Source organism: Vicia villosa, linkage group LG6, assembly GCF_029867415.1.
Source record: "Vicia villosa cultivar HV-30 ecotype Madison, WI linkage group LG6, Vvil1.0, whole genome shotgun sequence".
NCBI classification, from domain to species: Eukaryota; Viridiplantae; Streptophyta; class Magnoliopsida; order Fabales; family Fabaceae; genus Vicia; species Vicia villosa.
In genome coordinates, this window is record NC_081185.1 from 92,760,002 (window position 1) to 92,778,613 (window position 18,612).

The 18,612-nt window shown below is 34.4% G+C and overlaps 2 protein-coding genes across 2 annotated transcripts in view; both read left to right on the forward strand.

Moving 5' to 3' along the window:
- Window positions 1-934: 934 nt before the first annotated feature.
- On the forward strand, window positions 935-2,002 carry LOC131614146 (uncharacterized). The gene has a single exon (XM_058885773.1). It carries the CDS (start codon window positions 935-937, stop codon window positions 2,000-2,002), a length of 1,068 nt encoding a protein of 355 aa, XP_058741756.1.
- A 99-nt stretch (window positions 2,003-2,101) lies between these two features.
- Window positions 2,102-18,612, forward strand: part of LOC131614147 (uncharacterized) — a 78,260-nt gene continuing 61,749 nt past the window's right edge. The window contains exons 1-6 of the mRNA XM_058885774.1: window positions 2,102-2,456; window positions 2,553-2,734; window positions 2,816-3,577; window positions 3,737-4,053; window positions 4,455-4,923; window positions 5,086-5,315. Of these exons, the coding sequence (XP_058741757.1) occupies window positions 2,102-2,456; window positions 2,553-2,734; window positions 2,816-3,577; window positions 3,737-4,053; window positions 4,455-4,923; window positions 5,086-5,315 (2,315 nt within the window). The remainder of the gene's footprint in view (window positions 2,457-2,552; window positions 2,735-2,815; window positions 3,578-3,736; window positions 4,054-4,454; window positions 4,924-5,085; window positions 5,316-18,612) is intronic.

The following is an 18,612-nucleotide window of genomic DNA, read 5'->3' on the forward strand; positions in this document are numbered from 1 at the left end:
CATTTGGATAACCACCTGCGTATATACATGACTGATGGGGGTAGTGACACCACTTAGGAAGTCAATGCGGTAACTCATAACAGATGAGATTGTGTAGCCAAGTAGGTGTAATTCACATGCGATTCATCTGACTCATAGTGCGGTGGTCTTGTGCGAGTCTCTTGACACGATGTGCAGGAGTAACTCACCGGGGGTGTGGTTTGGCAGCCTAGGTAGACGGGCGAGATGTACTCCTAGATTCCTCGTGCATGGGTACGGGTCTGCACACTTGTTTGTGGTGGCATTGAACCCATTGTTGTTGATGCCATCTTGGATAGTTATGGGACTTCCATTGATGGTGTACCATTGTTTGTATTTGTACCTAGCCGTGAGGTAACCCGGATTCTCGGTGGATCCGTTGATTGCATGTTTGCTGTAGAACTGAGTGAACCTGTAGGATAGGGAGACTCACTGGGATTTAGTAATCTCACCCCATTCCAATTATTCTTTTTACAGGTGGTTCGAGGCAGGATCGAGGCAAGGGTAAGATGGACTAGCTTCGAGTTGGTGTTTCTTGGCGATGCGTTTTGTCATAGTTTATGATCTCTTGTATCTCCATCTTTTGTACTATGGATATGTATTTGTACCAGTTGGAACTCATGTATTTTGGCCATGACAGTTTGGGCTTTTGTACTTGTACTTATACATTATCTATTTCGCTGCTTATGTTTATGATTTTCGAGTACCATTTTAATGCCATATACGTATATCCTAGGCAATGTATGTATGGGGTGTTACAGTTGGTATCAGAGCAGGTCGATTCTCGGCTTTGCCGCGAAACATCATAAGTCAGCATAATTCTGCCTCATATGCGTAGTGTCGGCGGGATTCCTTATGTCTTACTTATGGCATTAAGCCTGATCAACTTGATTCCGTGTGTAGGACAAACAGGAAGATGGCTGAACAACGCAATGGTCCCGGAAGGCCCAGGACGAGGAATGTGGAGACTGAGCCTGAAACCAAGAATGCGGGTGTGCCTTGGGTGCAGATAATGCAGCAGGTGCAACAACATAATCAGATGATGATGCAAATGATGCAAGGCATGCAAGGGAAACAACCAACCGCTCCTGCTTCTACTCCTCAGGTTGCAGCAGGGCCTGACTTTCGTGCCTTCTTTCGGATGGATCCGCCAGAGTTCTTGGGTGGCTTAGATCCTGTGATTGCGCATGATTGGCTATATGCTATGGAGATGATATTTCAGGCCATTCAGTGCACAAAAGAAGAGAAGGTGATCTTTGTGTCTCAGAAAATGAAGGGACCAGCAGGTAGATGGTGGAATACGGAGTCTACGTATTTCACTAACCGGGGGATTCCAAAGGATTGGCAACATTTCAAGACAGCTTTCTTGGAGAAGTACTACCCCAACAGTGTGCGTGCTTTGAAGGAGCGCGAGTTTCAGTCCTTCAAACAAGGCAACATGTCGGTATCTGAATATGCTGAGAAGTTTGAGGACATGGCTGCCTATTCCAGACAAGCAGCTTATGCACCAGATGAGTTGTGGAAGATTGATCAGTTCCTCATGGGGCTGAATGCTGATATTGTGCGTAGTGTGTCTCAAATGGAGTTTACCACCTATGCTGAGTGTTTGAGGAAATGCTATGTTGCTGAGAACACATTGAAGAGAGTCCAAGATGAAAGAGAACAGAATAAGCCGGTTCGTAGGGAACAAGGAAGGTCGGGGCAGCATCTGAAAACTCGCAATTTCCCGCCTATGAAGAAACAAGTTCATGGTGATCATTCTACTCAACCTCCTTGGTGTGGCAAGTGTAACAGGAAGCATTATGGAGATTGTAAGACAGCCTCGGTGAAATGCTACAAGTGTCAAGAGTTCGGTCATTTTAGGAAGGATTGTCCTGTGCGAGATGCTCCCGAAAGGACTCCAGGTCGTGTTTACACCTTGGACGCTAGGAAGGCCCAAGGAAACACTAACCTTGTTGCCGGTACGTGTTATGTTAATGATTAGCCCTTGTTTGTGCTAGTTGATTGTGGAGCAACACATTCCTTTATTTCTTATCTTTGTGTACGGAGGCTTGGTTTTGAGACGAGTCTTCTACCTAATCCTATGATTATCTCATCGGCTACGGACGATGTAGTAGAAGCTCGAGAATTTTGCAAGGAGTGTTCTATTACCTTCAATGGTCGTATATTCGTGATTGATCTCATTTGTCTACCTCTTAAGAAGATTGATGTAGTACTTGGTATGGACGGGTTGTCGGCTAACTCGGTGTACATCGGTTGTAAAGAGAAGGCTATCTTCATTCCTGCTGAGGAGACTACATCAACCGATGCCATTGAACATCTTCTTGAAGGTACAGTTAACATGATCAATTACCTTTTTGCTCGAGAGAAGTCTTTCCTTTTGGTTCTTACGTCGGATTCCAAGGACAAGAAGAGTGTATTGGAGATTCCGGTTGTGTGTGAATTTTACGATGTATTTCCTGAGGATGTTACTTCTCTTCCACCGGAAAGGGAAGTTGAATTCTCTATTGATCTTGTTCCGGGTACCGCTCCAGTTTCAGTTTCCCCTTATAGGATGTCTCCTGCAGAGCTAAGAGAGTTGAAGAGCCAGTTAGAAGAGTTGTTGGCGAAACACTTCATTCGTCCTAGTGTTTCTCCATGGGGAGCTCCAGTTATGTTGGTAAAGAAAAAGGATGGTAGTATGCATTTGTGCATCGACTATCGTCAGCTGAACAAGGTAACCATAAAGAACAAGTATCCTCTACCACGGATTGATGACCTCCTGGATCAATTGAAAGGAGCCTGTGTGTTCTCGAAGATTGACCTCATGTCGGGATATCATCAAATCCGGGTTAAGAGTTCGGATGTATCTAAGACTGCTTTTAGGACGAGATACGGTCATTATGAGTTCTTGGTTATGCCATTCGGGGTAACCAATGCTCCTGCTGTCTTTATGGATTACATGAACCGGGTGATTCAACCATATTTGGATCAGTTCGTGGTGATCTTCATAGATGACATCTTGATCTACTCTCTGACTATTGAAGAGCACATGGAGCATTTGAGGATTGTGTTGTCGGTTCTCAGAGAAAAGCAGTTATTTGCGAAGTTTAGTAAGTGTGAGTTCTGGATGTCCGAAGTTAAGTTTCTTGGACATGTCGTATCTGGCGGCGGCGTAGCTGTAGACCCTTCAAAGGTAGAAGCAGTGATAAATTGGGAACGACCCAAGAATGCAACTGAAGTCCGTAGTTTCCTAGGCTTGGCAAGTTACTATCGAAGGTTCATTATGGGCTTTTCCAAGTTGGCGTTACCTTTGACCAGGATTACAAGGAAGGAGGTTTCGTTTAGTTGGAATTCAAAATGTGAGAAGAGTTTTCAGAAACTCAAGGAGAAATTAACTACAGCTCCAGTGTTGGTGATCCCAGATCCAAACCGATCTTATGAAGTGTTATGCGATGCTTCTAAGAAAGGCTTGGGTGGAATGTTGATGCAAGATGGACAGGTTGTAGCTTATGCATCTAGACAGTTGAGATCTCATGAAGAGAATTATCCTACTCATGACCTTGAACTTGCTGCAATTGTGTTCGCACTCAAGTTGTGGCGACATTATTTGTATGGAGTTCACTTTGAGATGTTTAGCGATCATAAGAGTTTGAAGTACCTCTTTGATCAGAAGGAACTTAACATGCGTCAGAGGAGATGGATGGAGTACTTGAAGGACTTTGATTTTGATTTGAAGTACCATCCTGGTAAAGCTAATAAGGTAGCAGATGCCTTGAGTAGAAAGGAGATTAAAGTTGCAGAACTGATGATGTTGGAGTTTGACCTTATGGAGAAGTTCAGAAATCTGGATTTACAATTTGTGTGGGCACCAACGGGTGTGCTGATAAGTAACTTGTGTATTGAGAATGAGTTGCGAGAAAGGATCCGTCAAGCACAGTGGAATGATGTAGAATTGCAGGCTAAAGCAAACCTTCCAGATCTCGTTCGTACATCTGATGGATTAATTCTTTTTGGACGGAGGATGTGTGTGCCAAATAACGCAGAGTTAAGGAGGTTAATTCTGGGCGAGGCTCACAAGAGCAAATTCACCATCCATCCCGGATCGACCAAGATGTATCAAGACTTGAAAGGGAATTTTTGGTGGCCTGGTATGAAGAGAGATGTGGCTAACTATGTAGAGCAGTGCGTGATTTTCCAACAAGTGAAGATAGAGCACCAAAGGCCCTGTGGTATGTTGCAACCATTGGATATTCCCGTTTGGAAATGGGACAGTATATCCACGGACTTCATTGTGGGACTACCACGGGTATTAGGTGGGCATGACTCGATTTGGGTGATAGTGGACCATTTGACTAAGTCCGCGCATTTCTTACCGGTTAAGACAACTCACAAGGTTTCTCACCTTGCGAGGCTTTTGTAGTAGAGATTGTAAGATTGCATGGTGTACCTTCTAGCATTGTGTCGGATAGAGATCCGAAGTTCACTTCCCGATTTTGGAAAGCTTTTCATCAAGAGATGGGTACAAATCTGAACTTGAGCACTGCTAACCACCCTCAGACAGATGGACAAACAGAAAGGACTATTCAGACCATTGAGGATATGCTAAGGGCATGTATCTTGGAAATTGGTGGAAGTTGGAAAGATAACTTACCTTTGATAGAATTTGCATATGACAACGGTTATCATGCGAGTATCGGTATGGCCCCACATGAAGCCTTGTTTGGGAGGAAGTGCCGATCACCATTGTGTTGGTCTGAAGTTGGCGAGAAGGGAATTCTTGGAGCGGAGATAATTCAAGAAACCACGGAGAAGGTTAAGATGATCCGAGATAAGATGAAACAAGCTCAAGATCGACAGAAGAGTTATGCGGATAAACGAAGGAGACCGTTGGAGTTTGATGTAGGAGATCATGTGTTCTTGAAGGTGACTCCGAGGTTGAGGTTGAAAGGATCGTTTAAGACGCGCAAGCTTAGCCTGAGATACGTAGGACCTTATCAAATCATGAGACGGATAGGTGAAGTCGCATACCAGTTAGGGTTGCCTCCTTCACTATCCGGGCTGCATGACGTTTTCCATGTATCTCAGTTGCGGAAGTTTGTGCCGAATTCGTTTCATCCTATCCTACCGAATACAATTGAAGTTGAACTAGATCTTTCTTTCCAACCGAAGCCGTGTCGTATTCTGGAGTATGCTAGTAAGTCTTTGAGGAGCAAGGAGATACCTCTTGTCAAGGTGTTGTGGGAAGAGTCGCGTTCTGACAAAGCCACTTGGGAGCTCGAATCAGAGATGCGGGAGTTGTATCCTCACTTATTCTGGTAAGTTTTCGAATTCGAGGACGAATTCTATTTAAGGGGGGGGGGGGGAGAATGTAATATCCCAATGTTTATTTCAAGAGATTATTATTAAAGAAATTCTATATAGTTGTATTATGACTAAGTGGCACTTTGGTAATTGAAGTTAAGTTGAAGGGCACTTAAGACAATGCACTAGATATGGAGTTCATAAGGGATTGTTTGGCTTGAAACATTTCTAACCACTTTGAACAAAACAGAATTTTGTGGAGGGAGAAGAAAAGAACGTGAAACAAGGAAGAAGGAAGAAGTGAACCCATATCAAAACTTCATCATTCACCTTGCATGTTTAAAAGATCATCATCTTAGCTCTAATCCATCTTCAAGCAACCTGTTAGCAGCTTCTTCTACTCTGATTTCAAGGTGAGTCTCATAGATAGAGACTTTGGGGAAAATTTTGGGGTTTATGTCAATGTGGGGGATTGAGGGATTGAGAGTATGTGTTCTATAATCCTTATTCATGCATGTTTAAGACTTTATTTGTAGTAATTCGTGTATGTACTATTGCCATGCCTTATTACTCCATCAAGAATGCTTGCATGTGAAATTTTGGGGTTTGGGGACCCCAAACACGTTTCTACATTTTTGCTGATTTTGCAGAGTTCGCTGCAGCGAACTTTCATTCGCTGTAGCGAACTGTGTAGCGAATAAACCTGGGAGTTGAATTGATTTATTCGCTGTAGCGAACTGTGTAGCGAATAAACCTGGGAGTTGAATTGATTTATTCGCTGTAGCGAACTTTCCTTCGTTCTAGCGAATCGGGGCTTCGCTGGAGTTCGCTGTAGCGAACTGACTTGGATTTGAAGAAGTTTAGCTTCTGTTTGAGTTCGCTTCAGCGAACAGAAGTTCGCTGTAGCGAACTAGTCTGATACAGAATTGATAATTCTCCCATATGAGTGCAGTTTCGCTTCGCATCGGAATCGAAGGCCTCTTATGACTTGTATAACATTCTGATAAGTGTTTTATTTGTATAAGACCATGATATGACCGCAATCCCTTGAATATGCTTGTATGTTGTGAAATACAAATTGTGTGGATTATATTGTGGCATAATTATTGATGTTTCCACTTGTTCCGGTTGAACACTTGGATGTGATTGCCTGTGTGATGGCTGATACTGTGATGTGTGTGTGCTTGAATCGGAGTAAGCCTAAGCTACTAGGTGGTAAGTCCTGTTTATAGACTTAGTCCATCATTTACTGTTGCGGTGTGAAGGTGAGGGTCTTGAATGGCGTTTCCCACCTTGATGTGACACACATGCGTGCTCGGTATGTTTATGCACCTGAGCTACCATTGCAATATGAAGGTGAAGGTCTTGAAAGGCGTTTCCCACCTTGATGTAACATATTGGCGTGCTTGGTATGGTGGGGTCGTGATGCCACGTAGGGTACATCACTTCAGACTCACCTCTAGTGATGTCACGTAGATAATCACTAGGCTTTCGCCCGGTGGGCTTGTACTGTCATGTAGGCGTTTTCGCATTTGGATAACCACCTGCGTATATACATGATTGATAGGGTAGTGACACCACTTAGGAAGTCACTGCGGTAACTCATCACAGATGAGATTGTGTAGCCAAGTAGGTGTAATTCACATGAGATTCATCTGACTCATAGTGCGGTGGTCTTGTGCGAGTCTCTTGACACGATGTGCAGGAGTAACTCACCGAGGGTGTGGTTTGGCAGCCTAGGTAGACGGGCGAGATGTACTCCTGGATTCCTCGTACATGGGTACGGGTCTGCACACTTGTTTGTGGTGTCGTTGAGCCCGTTGTTGTTGATGCCATCTTGGATAGTTATGGGACTTCCATTGAAGGTGTACCATTGTTTGTATTTGTACCTAGCCGTGAGGTAACCCGGATTCTCGGTGGATCCGTTGATTGCATGTTCCCTGTAGAACTGAGTGAACCCATAGGATAGGGAGACTCACTGAGATTTTGTAATCTCACCCCATTCCAATTATTCTTTTTACAGGTGGTTCGAGGCGGGATCGAGGCAAGGGTAAGATGGACTAGCTTCGAGTTGGTGTTTCTTGGCGATGCGTTTTGTCATAGTTTATGATCTCTTGTATCTCCATATTTTGTACTATGGATATGTATTTGTACCAGTTGGAACTCATGTATTTTGGCCATGACAGTTTGGGCTTTTGTACTTGTACTTATACATTATCTATTCCGCTGCTTATGTTTATGATTTTCGAGTACCATTTTAATGCCATATACGTATATCCTAGGCAATGTATGTATGGAGTGTTACATGTACCATCAATCAAATCAATCTTTTTTATTTCAAAATTCCAATATTTTTGTTCTAGAAGTCTTCTGAATATCACATGATTAGCCGAGACTCAGCACTGCACAAAAATCAGGTACGCTTAGCTGTCTCCTACACGAACAGTCCCTAATTAGGGTTTCTTGTTTTTTTCAGGAGAACAAGTTTTTGAGACCTCAAATGTATTTCATGGACCTCCATATATCTCAAAGTACCACCATAAAAATTTTCAAACTTCAATTCGCTCAGACGCACAGTCAGCAACTCAAACAGTCAACAGACGACCAGTTTGACCGAAAAGTCAACAGACAGTCAAAAATGAAATTTTTTGTCAACATCCATATTTTGTCAAAAGATTCATCATTTGATCATTGGTTGATCATAATTCATCAAAGAAAGATCAAAAATCAGCAAAACCCTAAGTTTCAAAATTAGGGTTTTCTCCTAAAAAGTCAACTAAACTTTGACTGGTCATAACTCTCTCATCCTTCATCCAAAAAATTCAAACCAAAGCTCATTTTGAAGTAAATTCAATTATCTTTCAAATGCAGTTGGTCCCATGGTCATTAGATTCACCATTTGGAAAATATGAACCAAGACATTACATGTCATTTTCAAAGTCAACAAAAAGTAGTTTTTTGTCAAAGGCCATAACATCAAGATAACTTCTCCAAATGGAAAAAAGTTTCCAAAGTGGCTTGCAGAGGACATCTTGAGGTTTCTAAAAAGTACCAGAACTCGTTCATATGATAAAAATTGAGGGATTTATGCCTTGTTGAAGTTGGCTATTTTTTGGGAAAATGCATGAAATCAACATTGATCAAAAATGTTTTTTTTCCAAAAGGGGACAAGTTTTCATGATCCAAACATGTTCCCCATAATGTGAAGGGCCTCCCACGACCAACCCAAGGCCCATAGCATTTTTTGTTTCCTTTTTGGTTTAATTTTATTACATTTAAAGTTAAATTGAAAAAGAAATGGTGCAAGATTCTTATCCAAAGCTTTGTCCCTTGAATGAGTCATCAAGATAGCTTATTTTCTGCAACATAGGGAAGTACAAAGGAGGCTAAGAGCAAGAGAAGTGATGAAGAACAAGCTTTGGACAAAAATTCAAAGATTTTTAATATTTAAAAATCAAAAGTTCAACAAAGCAATCAATGCTTCTTGGCTGAGATTTTAAGCACATCTTAGCTTATAAATGAAGTAGTATGCTTCATCAAGAAGGGACACACGAAATATAGCAAGAGGAGAGCAAAGAAACTCACAAAAAATTCTCAAAAAACACCAAAACTTTGTAATTTTCATTTTGTGGTTTCCAACCATTATCAATACAAACAAACACTTTCAATCATCTTCTAAAGTGACATAGAGTAAGAATAAACTCTTAGCATGGTCCCATGAGAGTCATAACACATGCATAATGTTTTCCATGAACATACATGTGTAGTTTTAGTTTTCTTATACATGCTTGATTAAAATGAAAACTAACCACTTGCATGGACTCATTGCATGATATAGAGTAGATTTGAGTGATCACTAACTTCAAAGATAAAATATCTGAATCAAACCACAATCACACTTGCACCTCTTAGGGTAATCCCTCTTTTACTCTTTTCAAAATTAAAATCAAATTCTACTGTTTCAAATGCAAAATCGAACTTTTGTTTATATCCGGTAAAAGGAGAATTTTCTAAAGGAAATAGGAAAAGACCTTATAAACTTAGGGTAGATCTCCTAATTGCTTACTCAAATTAAAACAAACAAATGTCTCATATATCATTGTTTTTCAAAATAAAACTTTCAAAAAAGACAATACTTGGTATATATCCAAACAAGGATCATTACGAAGTTAACGTTCTTCTTTTTAAAAATAAACATCTTTCGAAAGATAAAACACTTTGTATACATCCGCACAAGGATCATTACAAAGTCAATTTACAAAGGTACTTGAAACCACATACAAGCATTTCAAGGCAAGAAAAAAATGATTCAAAACAAGTGAGCTAAGCAATTAAGAGCCCATGGATAACCATGGATACAAAGGGTGCTAACACCTTCCCTTTGTATAACCTACCCCCTTACCCAAAATCTCTTAAAGGTATTTTTTCTGTTTCTTTTATAAACCTTTCCTTAATTGGATAAAATAAAAGTCGGTGGCGACTCTCTGATTTTCAAAAACACAAAAAGCAAAAGAGAAGAGTCAGTTCGTATATCTCTCCACGAGAGGTATGGTAAAAAACCGAGGGCGACAATTATATTCTCACTTTTTCTAGGAAATGAGTTTTTTTACCTTTTAATTTAGATGAGCAAACTGGTCGAGTCATACTTGATAGTTATTTCTCTTGTAAATCATGTACCTTAGCCTTTCCGTGATATCTCTCGAATGTTTCCTATCACAAATTCGCACTCTAGCCAATAATTAGTACTCTTGATATCAAATCAAAGAGCTTTATGTACGTCGAGGCTGCTGAATCCTTCAATTTAGGCCCGTTTCCTTTGATAATAGTGAATGTTTAAAGAAATGGTCGAAAGACAAGTCTCTAGTAGACAAATTTTCAATACCTTAAAAATTTAATTTGAACTGTGCTAATTTTTGAAATAAAAGATGAATTTAATGAGAAAATTACTAATAATTTAAAAACTTGAATTTTAATAAAAAAATAGATACGTGATGATTAAACCGCAACATGACTGGCTTCACCATCAACTTTAAAATTTAAATGATCCAACCAAGAGTAAGTTTGATATCATCATTACTTGTTCATTGATATAGTTTTTTTTTAAATACTCACATTTTCTAAATTAAGAGGTTATTTTGCATAATAATAGAAATTTTAAAAATGCATAATACACAACACATATGTTCTCAAATTTTTTATTTTTAATTCTAGAAATGAACTCAACTTTTTTTTTTAATTAAAAGAAGTTAAGTTGTGTTAACTTTCTTTCGGCTAGTTTTTTATTTTAATTCAATGTTATTAGATTAATATTAAGTAACTAATAGAAAAAATTTAACCAAACTTGAATATAAATTTTTTAATAATCAACAAATAATTTAAATTAATGGCTCATTTTTAAAATTAAAGTTCCATATTTGGTATATATATATATATATATATATATATATATATATATATATATATATATATATATATATATATATATATATATATATATATATATATATATACTTATAAAAACTTGATTTCTTGTTGGTTTAATATTTTGCGGATGTGACATTTTTACCAATCAACTCCATCTTCAAATCTTGAGCTAAAATATTGCCTCTATAAAAATATCCCTACAGAACATTTTCACATTCTCACTGTGCAAAAGAGAAATATATAGTTCAAATTTTAACCTGCTTCAAAGAAAGACCAATTACAATAAAAAGCTAAAAGAAAAGCAAAATCATTATAAAATACTAGCAACAAAAAAACAAAAGAAAGAAGATCTAACATTGACTTTTATATTCTAAATAATTTAATAGAACATTTAACAACATATTTATTAGGTTACAACAAAAATAATATTATAATTCAAAAAATAATTAAAAAGTAATCTACATATTAAACATATATAATGAGTAATTAATATTTTCATTATTGAAAGAGTAAAAAAAGGGTCAATTATATGTTTTCATAATAATATTAAATAATATAGAATGAACTGAAAGAATAACAGTTTATAATATATAATTATATATAAATAAATATATATATATATATATATATATATATATATATATATATATATATATATATATATATATATATATATATAAATATATATAGACACAAACATACACACACACACACACACGTGTGTGTGTGTGTGTATGTTTGTGTCTATATATATTTATATATATATATATATACATATATATATATATATATATATATATATATATATATATATATAATTAAAAACATTTTTAAAAAGTAACAATAATATTATAAAATATATTAATTCATCTTATTTATTTAACTTTTTCCATTACTTTTGTTTTTAGGAACAAAACTTTTGAATACTTTTTACCTTCCATATCTTTCATTTCAATTGAATATAAAATGAGCATGTAAGTTTTAAATCTCAAAAGATATAAATATAAGGTGAAATCTTCGACAATGGCTAGCGTTGATATCAATCGATCTTACCTTTGTTTGGTTTTGTTTATTAGTATGATGTTGCTGTCAGGTAAAGAATAAAATTTGTTTGATCTATCATTTTGTATTCGTTTAATATAATAACTAATCTAATAATTTCGTAAAACATAATTAATGCATTGAAATTTACGTAACCTTTTTTTGGTTGTCGGGATATCAAGTGGTGAGAAAAATTTGGCGAGAAGTCCTGTGGAAAATCCTTTGGGAAAACATTGTCTAGATGGTACTGGATGCCAGTCTAATGACAATTGTCGTGAACGTTGTGAAACAGAGATGGCTATAAAAAAGGTGGTAAATGCGAGGGATTACTAATTCGCAAATGTTGTTGTAATGAATGAGAAGTTAATATACCCTTCAGTAAATCAAAATAAATAAAATGAATTGCTTTATTGTATTTTGAATTTATATTTTCTAATAATATATATTATCAAAAATAAAATAATTCCTTAAATATGACTATTACAAGTGAATCAGAATTTAAAAGTAAATTCTTGTCACCTATATCAAACTATGGATGAATGTTAAATGCCTGAAAATTTAAACGTGTGTATTTCATTTTAAGTAACTATTTTAGAAAAAAATTAAATAAATGTTTTATTCTTATATAGTTTCATGATAAAAATGTCAACAAAAACAAAAGAAATTAATTTAAGTTCGTTTGGAAGACGATCCAATACAATTCGACAAAAATTTAGACTTGGAAATTTATTTTTTTAAAGAAATAGTTTCTTGAAATAATATTTCTATTATTTTTATTATGTATATTATTAATTCTTTTATTATTATTATTATAATTATTATTAGGAAGTTAGAAAGATTCATTATATTCTCACTTTTTTCTAGGAAATGAGTTTTTTTACCTTTTAATTTAGATGAGCAAACTGGTCGAGTCATACTTGATAGTTATTTCTCTTGCAAATCATGTACCTTAGCCTTTCCATGATATCTCTCGAATGTTTCCTATCACAAATTCGCACTCAAGCCAATAATTAGTACTCTTGATATCAAATCAAAGAGCTTTATGTACGTCGAGGCCGCTGAATCCTTCAATTTAGGCCCGTTTCCTTTGATAATAGTGAATGTTTAAAGAAATGGTCGAAAGACAAGTCTCTAGTAGACAAATTTTCAATACCTTAAAAATTTAATTTGAACCGTGCTAATTTTTGAAATAAAAGATGAATTTAATGAGAAAATTACTAATATTTTAAAAACTTGAATTTTAATAAAAAATAGATACGTGATGATTAAACCGCAACATGATCGGCTTCACCATCAACTTTAAAATTTAAATGATCCAACCAAGAGTAAGTTTAATATCATCATTACTTGTTCATTGATATAGTTTTTTTTTAAATACTCGCAATTTCTAAATTAAGAGGTTATTTTGCTTAACAATAGAAATTTTAAAAATGCATAATACACAACACATATGTTCTCAAATTTTTTATTTTTAATTCTAGAAATGAACTCAACTTTTTTTTAATTAAAAGAAGTTAATTTGTGTTAACTTTCTTTCGGCTAGTTTTTTATTTTAATTCTATGTATATTAGATTAATATTAAGTAACTAATAGAAAAAATTTAACCAAACTTGAATATAATTTTTTTAATAATCAACAAATAATTTAAATTAATGGCTCATTTTTAAAATTAAAGTTCCATATTTGGTATATATATATACTTATAAAAACTTGATTTCTTGTTGGTTTAATATTTTGCGGATGTGACATTTTTACCAATCAACTCCATCTTCAAATCTTGAGCTAAAATATTGCCTCTATAAAAATATCTCTACAGAACATTTTCACATTCTCACTGTGCAAAAGAGAAATATATAGTTCAAATTTTAACGTGCTTCAAAGAAAGACCAATTACAATAAAAAGCTAAAAGAAAAGCAAAATCATTATAAAATACTAGCAACAAAAAAACAAAAGAAAGAAGATCAAACATTGACTTTTATATTCTAAATAATTTAATAGAACATTTAACAACATATTTATTAGGTTATAACAAAAATAATATTATGATTCAAAAAATAATTAAAAAGTAATCTACATATTAAACATATATAATGAGTAATTAATATTTTCATTATTGAAAGAGTCAAAAAAGGGTCAATTATATGTTTTCATAATAATATTAAATAATATAGAATGAACTGAAAGAATAACAGTTTATAATATATAATTATATATAAATAAATATATATATATATATATATATATATATAATTAAAAACATTTTAAAAAATAAACAATAATATTATAAAATAAATTAATTCATCTTATTTATTTAACTTTTTCCATTACTTTTGTTTTTAGGAACAAAACTTTTGAATACTTTTTACCTTCCATATCTTTCATTTCAATTGAATATAAAATGAGCATGTAAGTTTTAAATCTCAAAAGATATAAATATAAGGTGAAATCTTCGACAATGGCTAGCGTTGATATCAATCGATCTTACCTTTGTTTGGTTTTGTTTATTAGTATGATGTTGCTGTCAGGTAAAGAATAAAATTTGTTTGATCTATCATTTTGTATTCGTTTAATATAATAACTAATCTAATAATTTCGTAAAACATAATTAATGCATTGAAATTTACGTAACCTTTTTTTGGTTGTCGAGATATCAAGTGATGAGAAAAATTTGGCGAGAAGTCCTGTGGAAAATCCTTTGGGAAAACATTGTCTAGATGGTACTGGATGCCAGTCTAATGACAATTGTCGTGAACGTTGTGAAACAGATGGCTATAAAAAAGGTGGTAAATGCGAGGGATTACTAATTCGCAAATGTTGTTGTAATGAATGAGAAGTTAATATACCCTTCAGTAAATCAAAATAAATAAAATGAATTGCTTTATTGTATTTTGAATTTATATTTTCTAATAATATATATTATCAAAAATAAAATAATTCCTTAAATATGACTATTACAAGTGAATCAGAATTTAAAAGTAAATTCTTGTCACCTATATCAAACTATGGATGAATGTTAAATGCCTGAAAATTTAAACGTGTGTATTTCATTTTAAGTAACTATTTTAGAAAAAAATTAAATAAATGTTTTATTCTTATATAGTTTCATGATAAAAATGTCAACAAAAACAAAAGAAATTAATTTAAGTTCGTTTGGAAGACGATCCAATACAATTCGACAAAAATTTAGACATGGAAATTTATTTTTTTAAAGAAATAGTTTCTTGAAATAATATTTCTATTATTTTTATTATGTATATTATTAATTCTTTTATTATTATTATTATAATTATTATTAGGAAGTTAGAAAGATTCATTATATTCTCACTTTTTTCTAGGAAATGAGTTTTTTTACCTTTTAATTTAGATGAGCAAACTGGTCGAGTCATACTTGATAGTTATTTCTCTTGCAAATCATGTACCTTAGCCTTTCCATGATATCTCTCGAATGTTTCCTATCACAAATTCGCACTCAAGCCAATAATTAGTACTCTTGATATCAAATCAAAGAGCTTTATGTACGTCGAGGCCGCTGAATCCTTCAATTTAGGCCTGTTTCCTTTGATAATAGTGAATGTTTAAAGAAATGGTCGAAAGACAAGTCTCTAGTAGACAAATTTTCAATACCTTAAAAATTTAATTTGAACCGTGCTAATTTTTGAAATAAAAGATGAATTTAATGAGAAAATTACTAATATTTTAAAAACTTGAATTTTAATAAAAAATAGATACGTGATGATTAAACCGCAACATGATCGGCTTCACCATCAACTTTAAAATTTAAATGATCCAACCAAGAGTAAGTTTAATATCATCATTACTTGTTCATTGATATAGTTTTTTTTTAAATACTCGCAATTTCTAAATTAAGAGGTTATTTTGCTTAACAATAGAAATTTTAAAAATGCATAATACACAACACATATGTTCTCAAATTTTTTATTTTTAATTCTAGAAATGAACTCAACTTTTTTTTAATTAAAAGAAGTTAATTTGTGTTAACTTTCTTTCGGCTAGTTTTTTATTTTAATTCTATGTATATTAGATTAATATTAAGTAACTAATAGAAAAAATTTAACCAAACTTGAATATAATTTTTTTAATAATCAACAAATAATTTAAATTAATGGCTCATTTTTAAAATTAAAGTTCCATATTTGGTATATATATATACTTATAAAAACTTGATTTCTTGTTGGTTTAATATTTTGCGGATGTGACATTTTTACCAATCAACTCCATCTTCAAATCTTGAGCTAAAATATTGCCTCTATAAAAATATCTCTACAGAACATTTTCACATTCTCACTGTGCAAAAGAGAAATATATAGTTCAAATTTTAACGTGCTTCAAAGAAAGACCAATTACAATAAAAAGCTAAAAGAAAAGCAAAATCATTATAAAATACTAGCAACAAAAAAACAAAAGAAAGAAGATCTAACATTGACTTTTATATTCTAAATAATTTAATAGAACATTTAACAACATATTTATTAGGTTATAACAAAAATAATATTATAATTCAAAAAATAATTAAAAAGTAATCTACATATTAAACATATATAATGACTAATTAATATTTTCATTATTGAAAGAGTCAAAAAAGGGTCAATTATATGTTTTCATAATAATATTAAATAATATAGAATGAACTGAAAGAATAACAGTTTATAATATATAATTATATATAAATAAATATATATATATATATATATATATATATATATATATATAATTAAAAACATTTTAAAAAATAAACAATAATATTATAAAATAAATTAATTCATCTTATTTATTTAACTTTTTCCATTACTTATGTTTTTAGGAACAAAACTTTTGAATACTTTTTATGTAACGCCCCATACATAACTGACTAGTATATTATGCATCAAACGTTAAAATTGATATTGAGTACATACAAAAGCCATAGTTATAGGAAGATCCATATAAAATATAACATGAAATCCTATTAAGAATTACAAAACATGTGTCTTCAATGGATCTGCACAGCGGAAAATGAGGTCTGACGAGGTCTCCGAGCCATCACCACTTTACGCCGTCAATCCGAACCTGCTATCTGTCAAACGCTACTAAACTGCACCTGAAAAAATATAAGTTGATTGGGGTGAGATTACTAAATCTCAGTGAGTCCTCCTATCCTATGGGTCCACTCGGTTCTACAGGGTACATGCATCAACAAACCGAATCCACCATTGATTCGGGGTTATCCTCACATCCAGTACAAGTACGGAGCATAAACATGAATCGTCCACCATAGGAGTCATTATATCACAATACACATTTGTATACCAAACAAGTATGCAGACACATACCCATGTACGGGGAATCCAGAAGCGCGTTAATGCCTCGACTATGTTATAAAATACACACCCTCGGTGAGTTACACCCATGCCTATCGCCAAGAGACTCGTACAAGCACACTGCAAGAATAGTTAAGCGGGTTCGCACAAGCCTATTTAGCCGCGAGATGACATTGGCCGAAATGGCGTCATTGTCCCGGTAACCACCTTTACGCACGTGTGTTCACTCCGAGTACTGAACCGTCGTCTTGACACATGAGCCCACCGGGCGAAAGCCTAGTGCTTAGTCTACTTGACTTCACTAGAGGTGAGTTACCGATTATGTATTAGCCTACATGGCTACATAACCCCACCATATCGAGCACGCAAGTGTGTTAACGCCAAGTGAGTAAAAACCCCGTACGGAAACTCACGAGCACACTACAACGGTAGCTCAGGTGTGAGCCCTGTTAGACGCTGGCCTAAGGATCTAGAGGGGGGGGTGAATAGATCCAACACAGTTTTTCCGGGATTTTTACAGACTATAGCGAAAGCGGTTCTGAATCGACTTGCGTCTATTCCGGACCACTATTGCAAAGGGTTATATGTGTTACAAAACCACAAGATATTCGAAATTCCGGATAAGGAGATATGCTATCGAATCAATACGTGTCACAACTGAATATCAATTAACTTCTAAATTGACAAACTTTGATTTACAACGCAGTAAGGTGGATTAAGCAAATAGACAAACACTTGGTGACAATATTCAAATTGATGCTAATTCAAGATGTGGTGAATTGTGATGTTTATGCAGAACTTTTAATTCACAATTTTAACACTTGAATCATTGATCAATTTAGCAATTATACCAATTATGAGCAGAATAAAAAGAAAAAGATAAAAGCGATAAGAACACGATATTTGTTTAGGCAGTTCGTCGACCGTCCTCGCTACGACTACGTCTGCCCCCAATTCCAAATTGAAATTGGGTAATCTTTCATTAATGTTGAAAGTAGTATATACAAAGAAGATAACAAAGCGATAAACGATAAACCAATTATGTCGATCCTTTGAATCTTCTTCCCCCTTAATCTTGAGCAAGATCAAGGTTATCCAAGAGCTTCACTTCGATTCCCTTCTGCAGTGTCTTGATTCCTTGAACTCCCCGTTCCTCAATCGTTACACTCAGCCGAATCCTCAATGAACGCCTCTTGATAAAAACCCCCAAGAACCACCCGTCGTGGAGGACAAAACCCGCAGATTTTATTCACCAACAAACCCCACAAACCTTCACCCACTAGGAATCTTCAATTCCGTTCCATGGACGTTATCGAACTCATCACTAACCCGCAACTCAAGAATGATTATGTGTAATTGTGTTGGAGATGATGAAGAACGAAGATGAGAAGCGTTTGTGTATCTTTCAGTCGTTGGTGTTCTAGGAATAATTACCCTTGCACAATATATATGATTGCATAACAGTTAGAACCAAGAAAAACTGATTTTTGAACTTTCTTGATCAATTAGGTCGACCACTTGTAGTGC

Excerpts from the sequence above, each read along its gene's own strand:
- LOC131614146 (XM_058885773.1), top strand. The coding sequence starts at position 935 with ATGGCTGAACAACGCAATGGTCCCGGAAGGCCCAGGACGAGGAATGTG.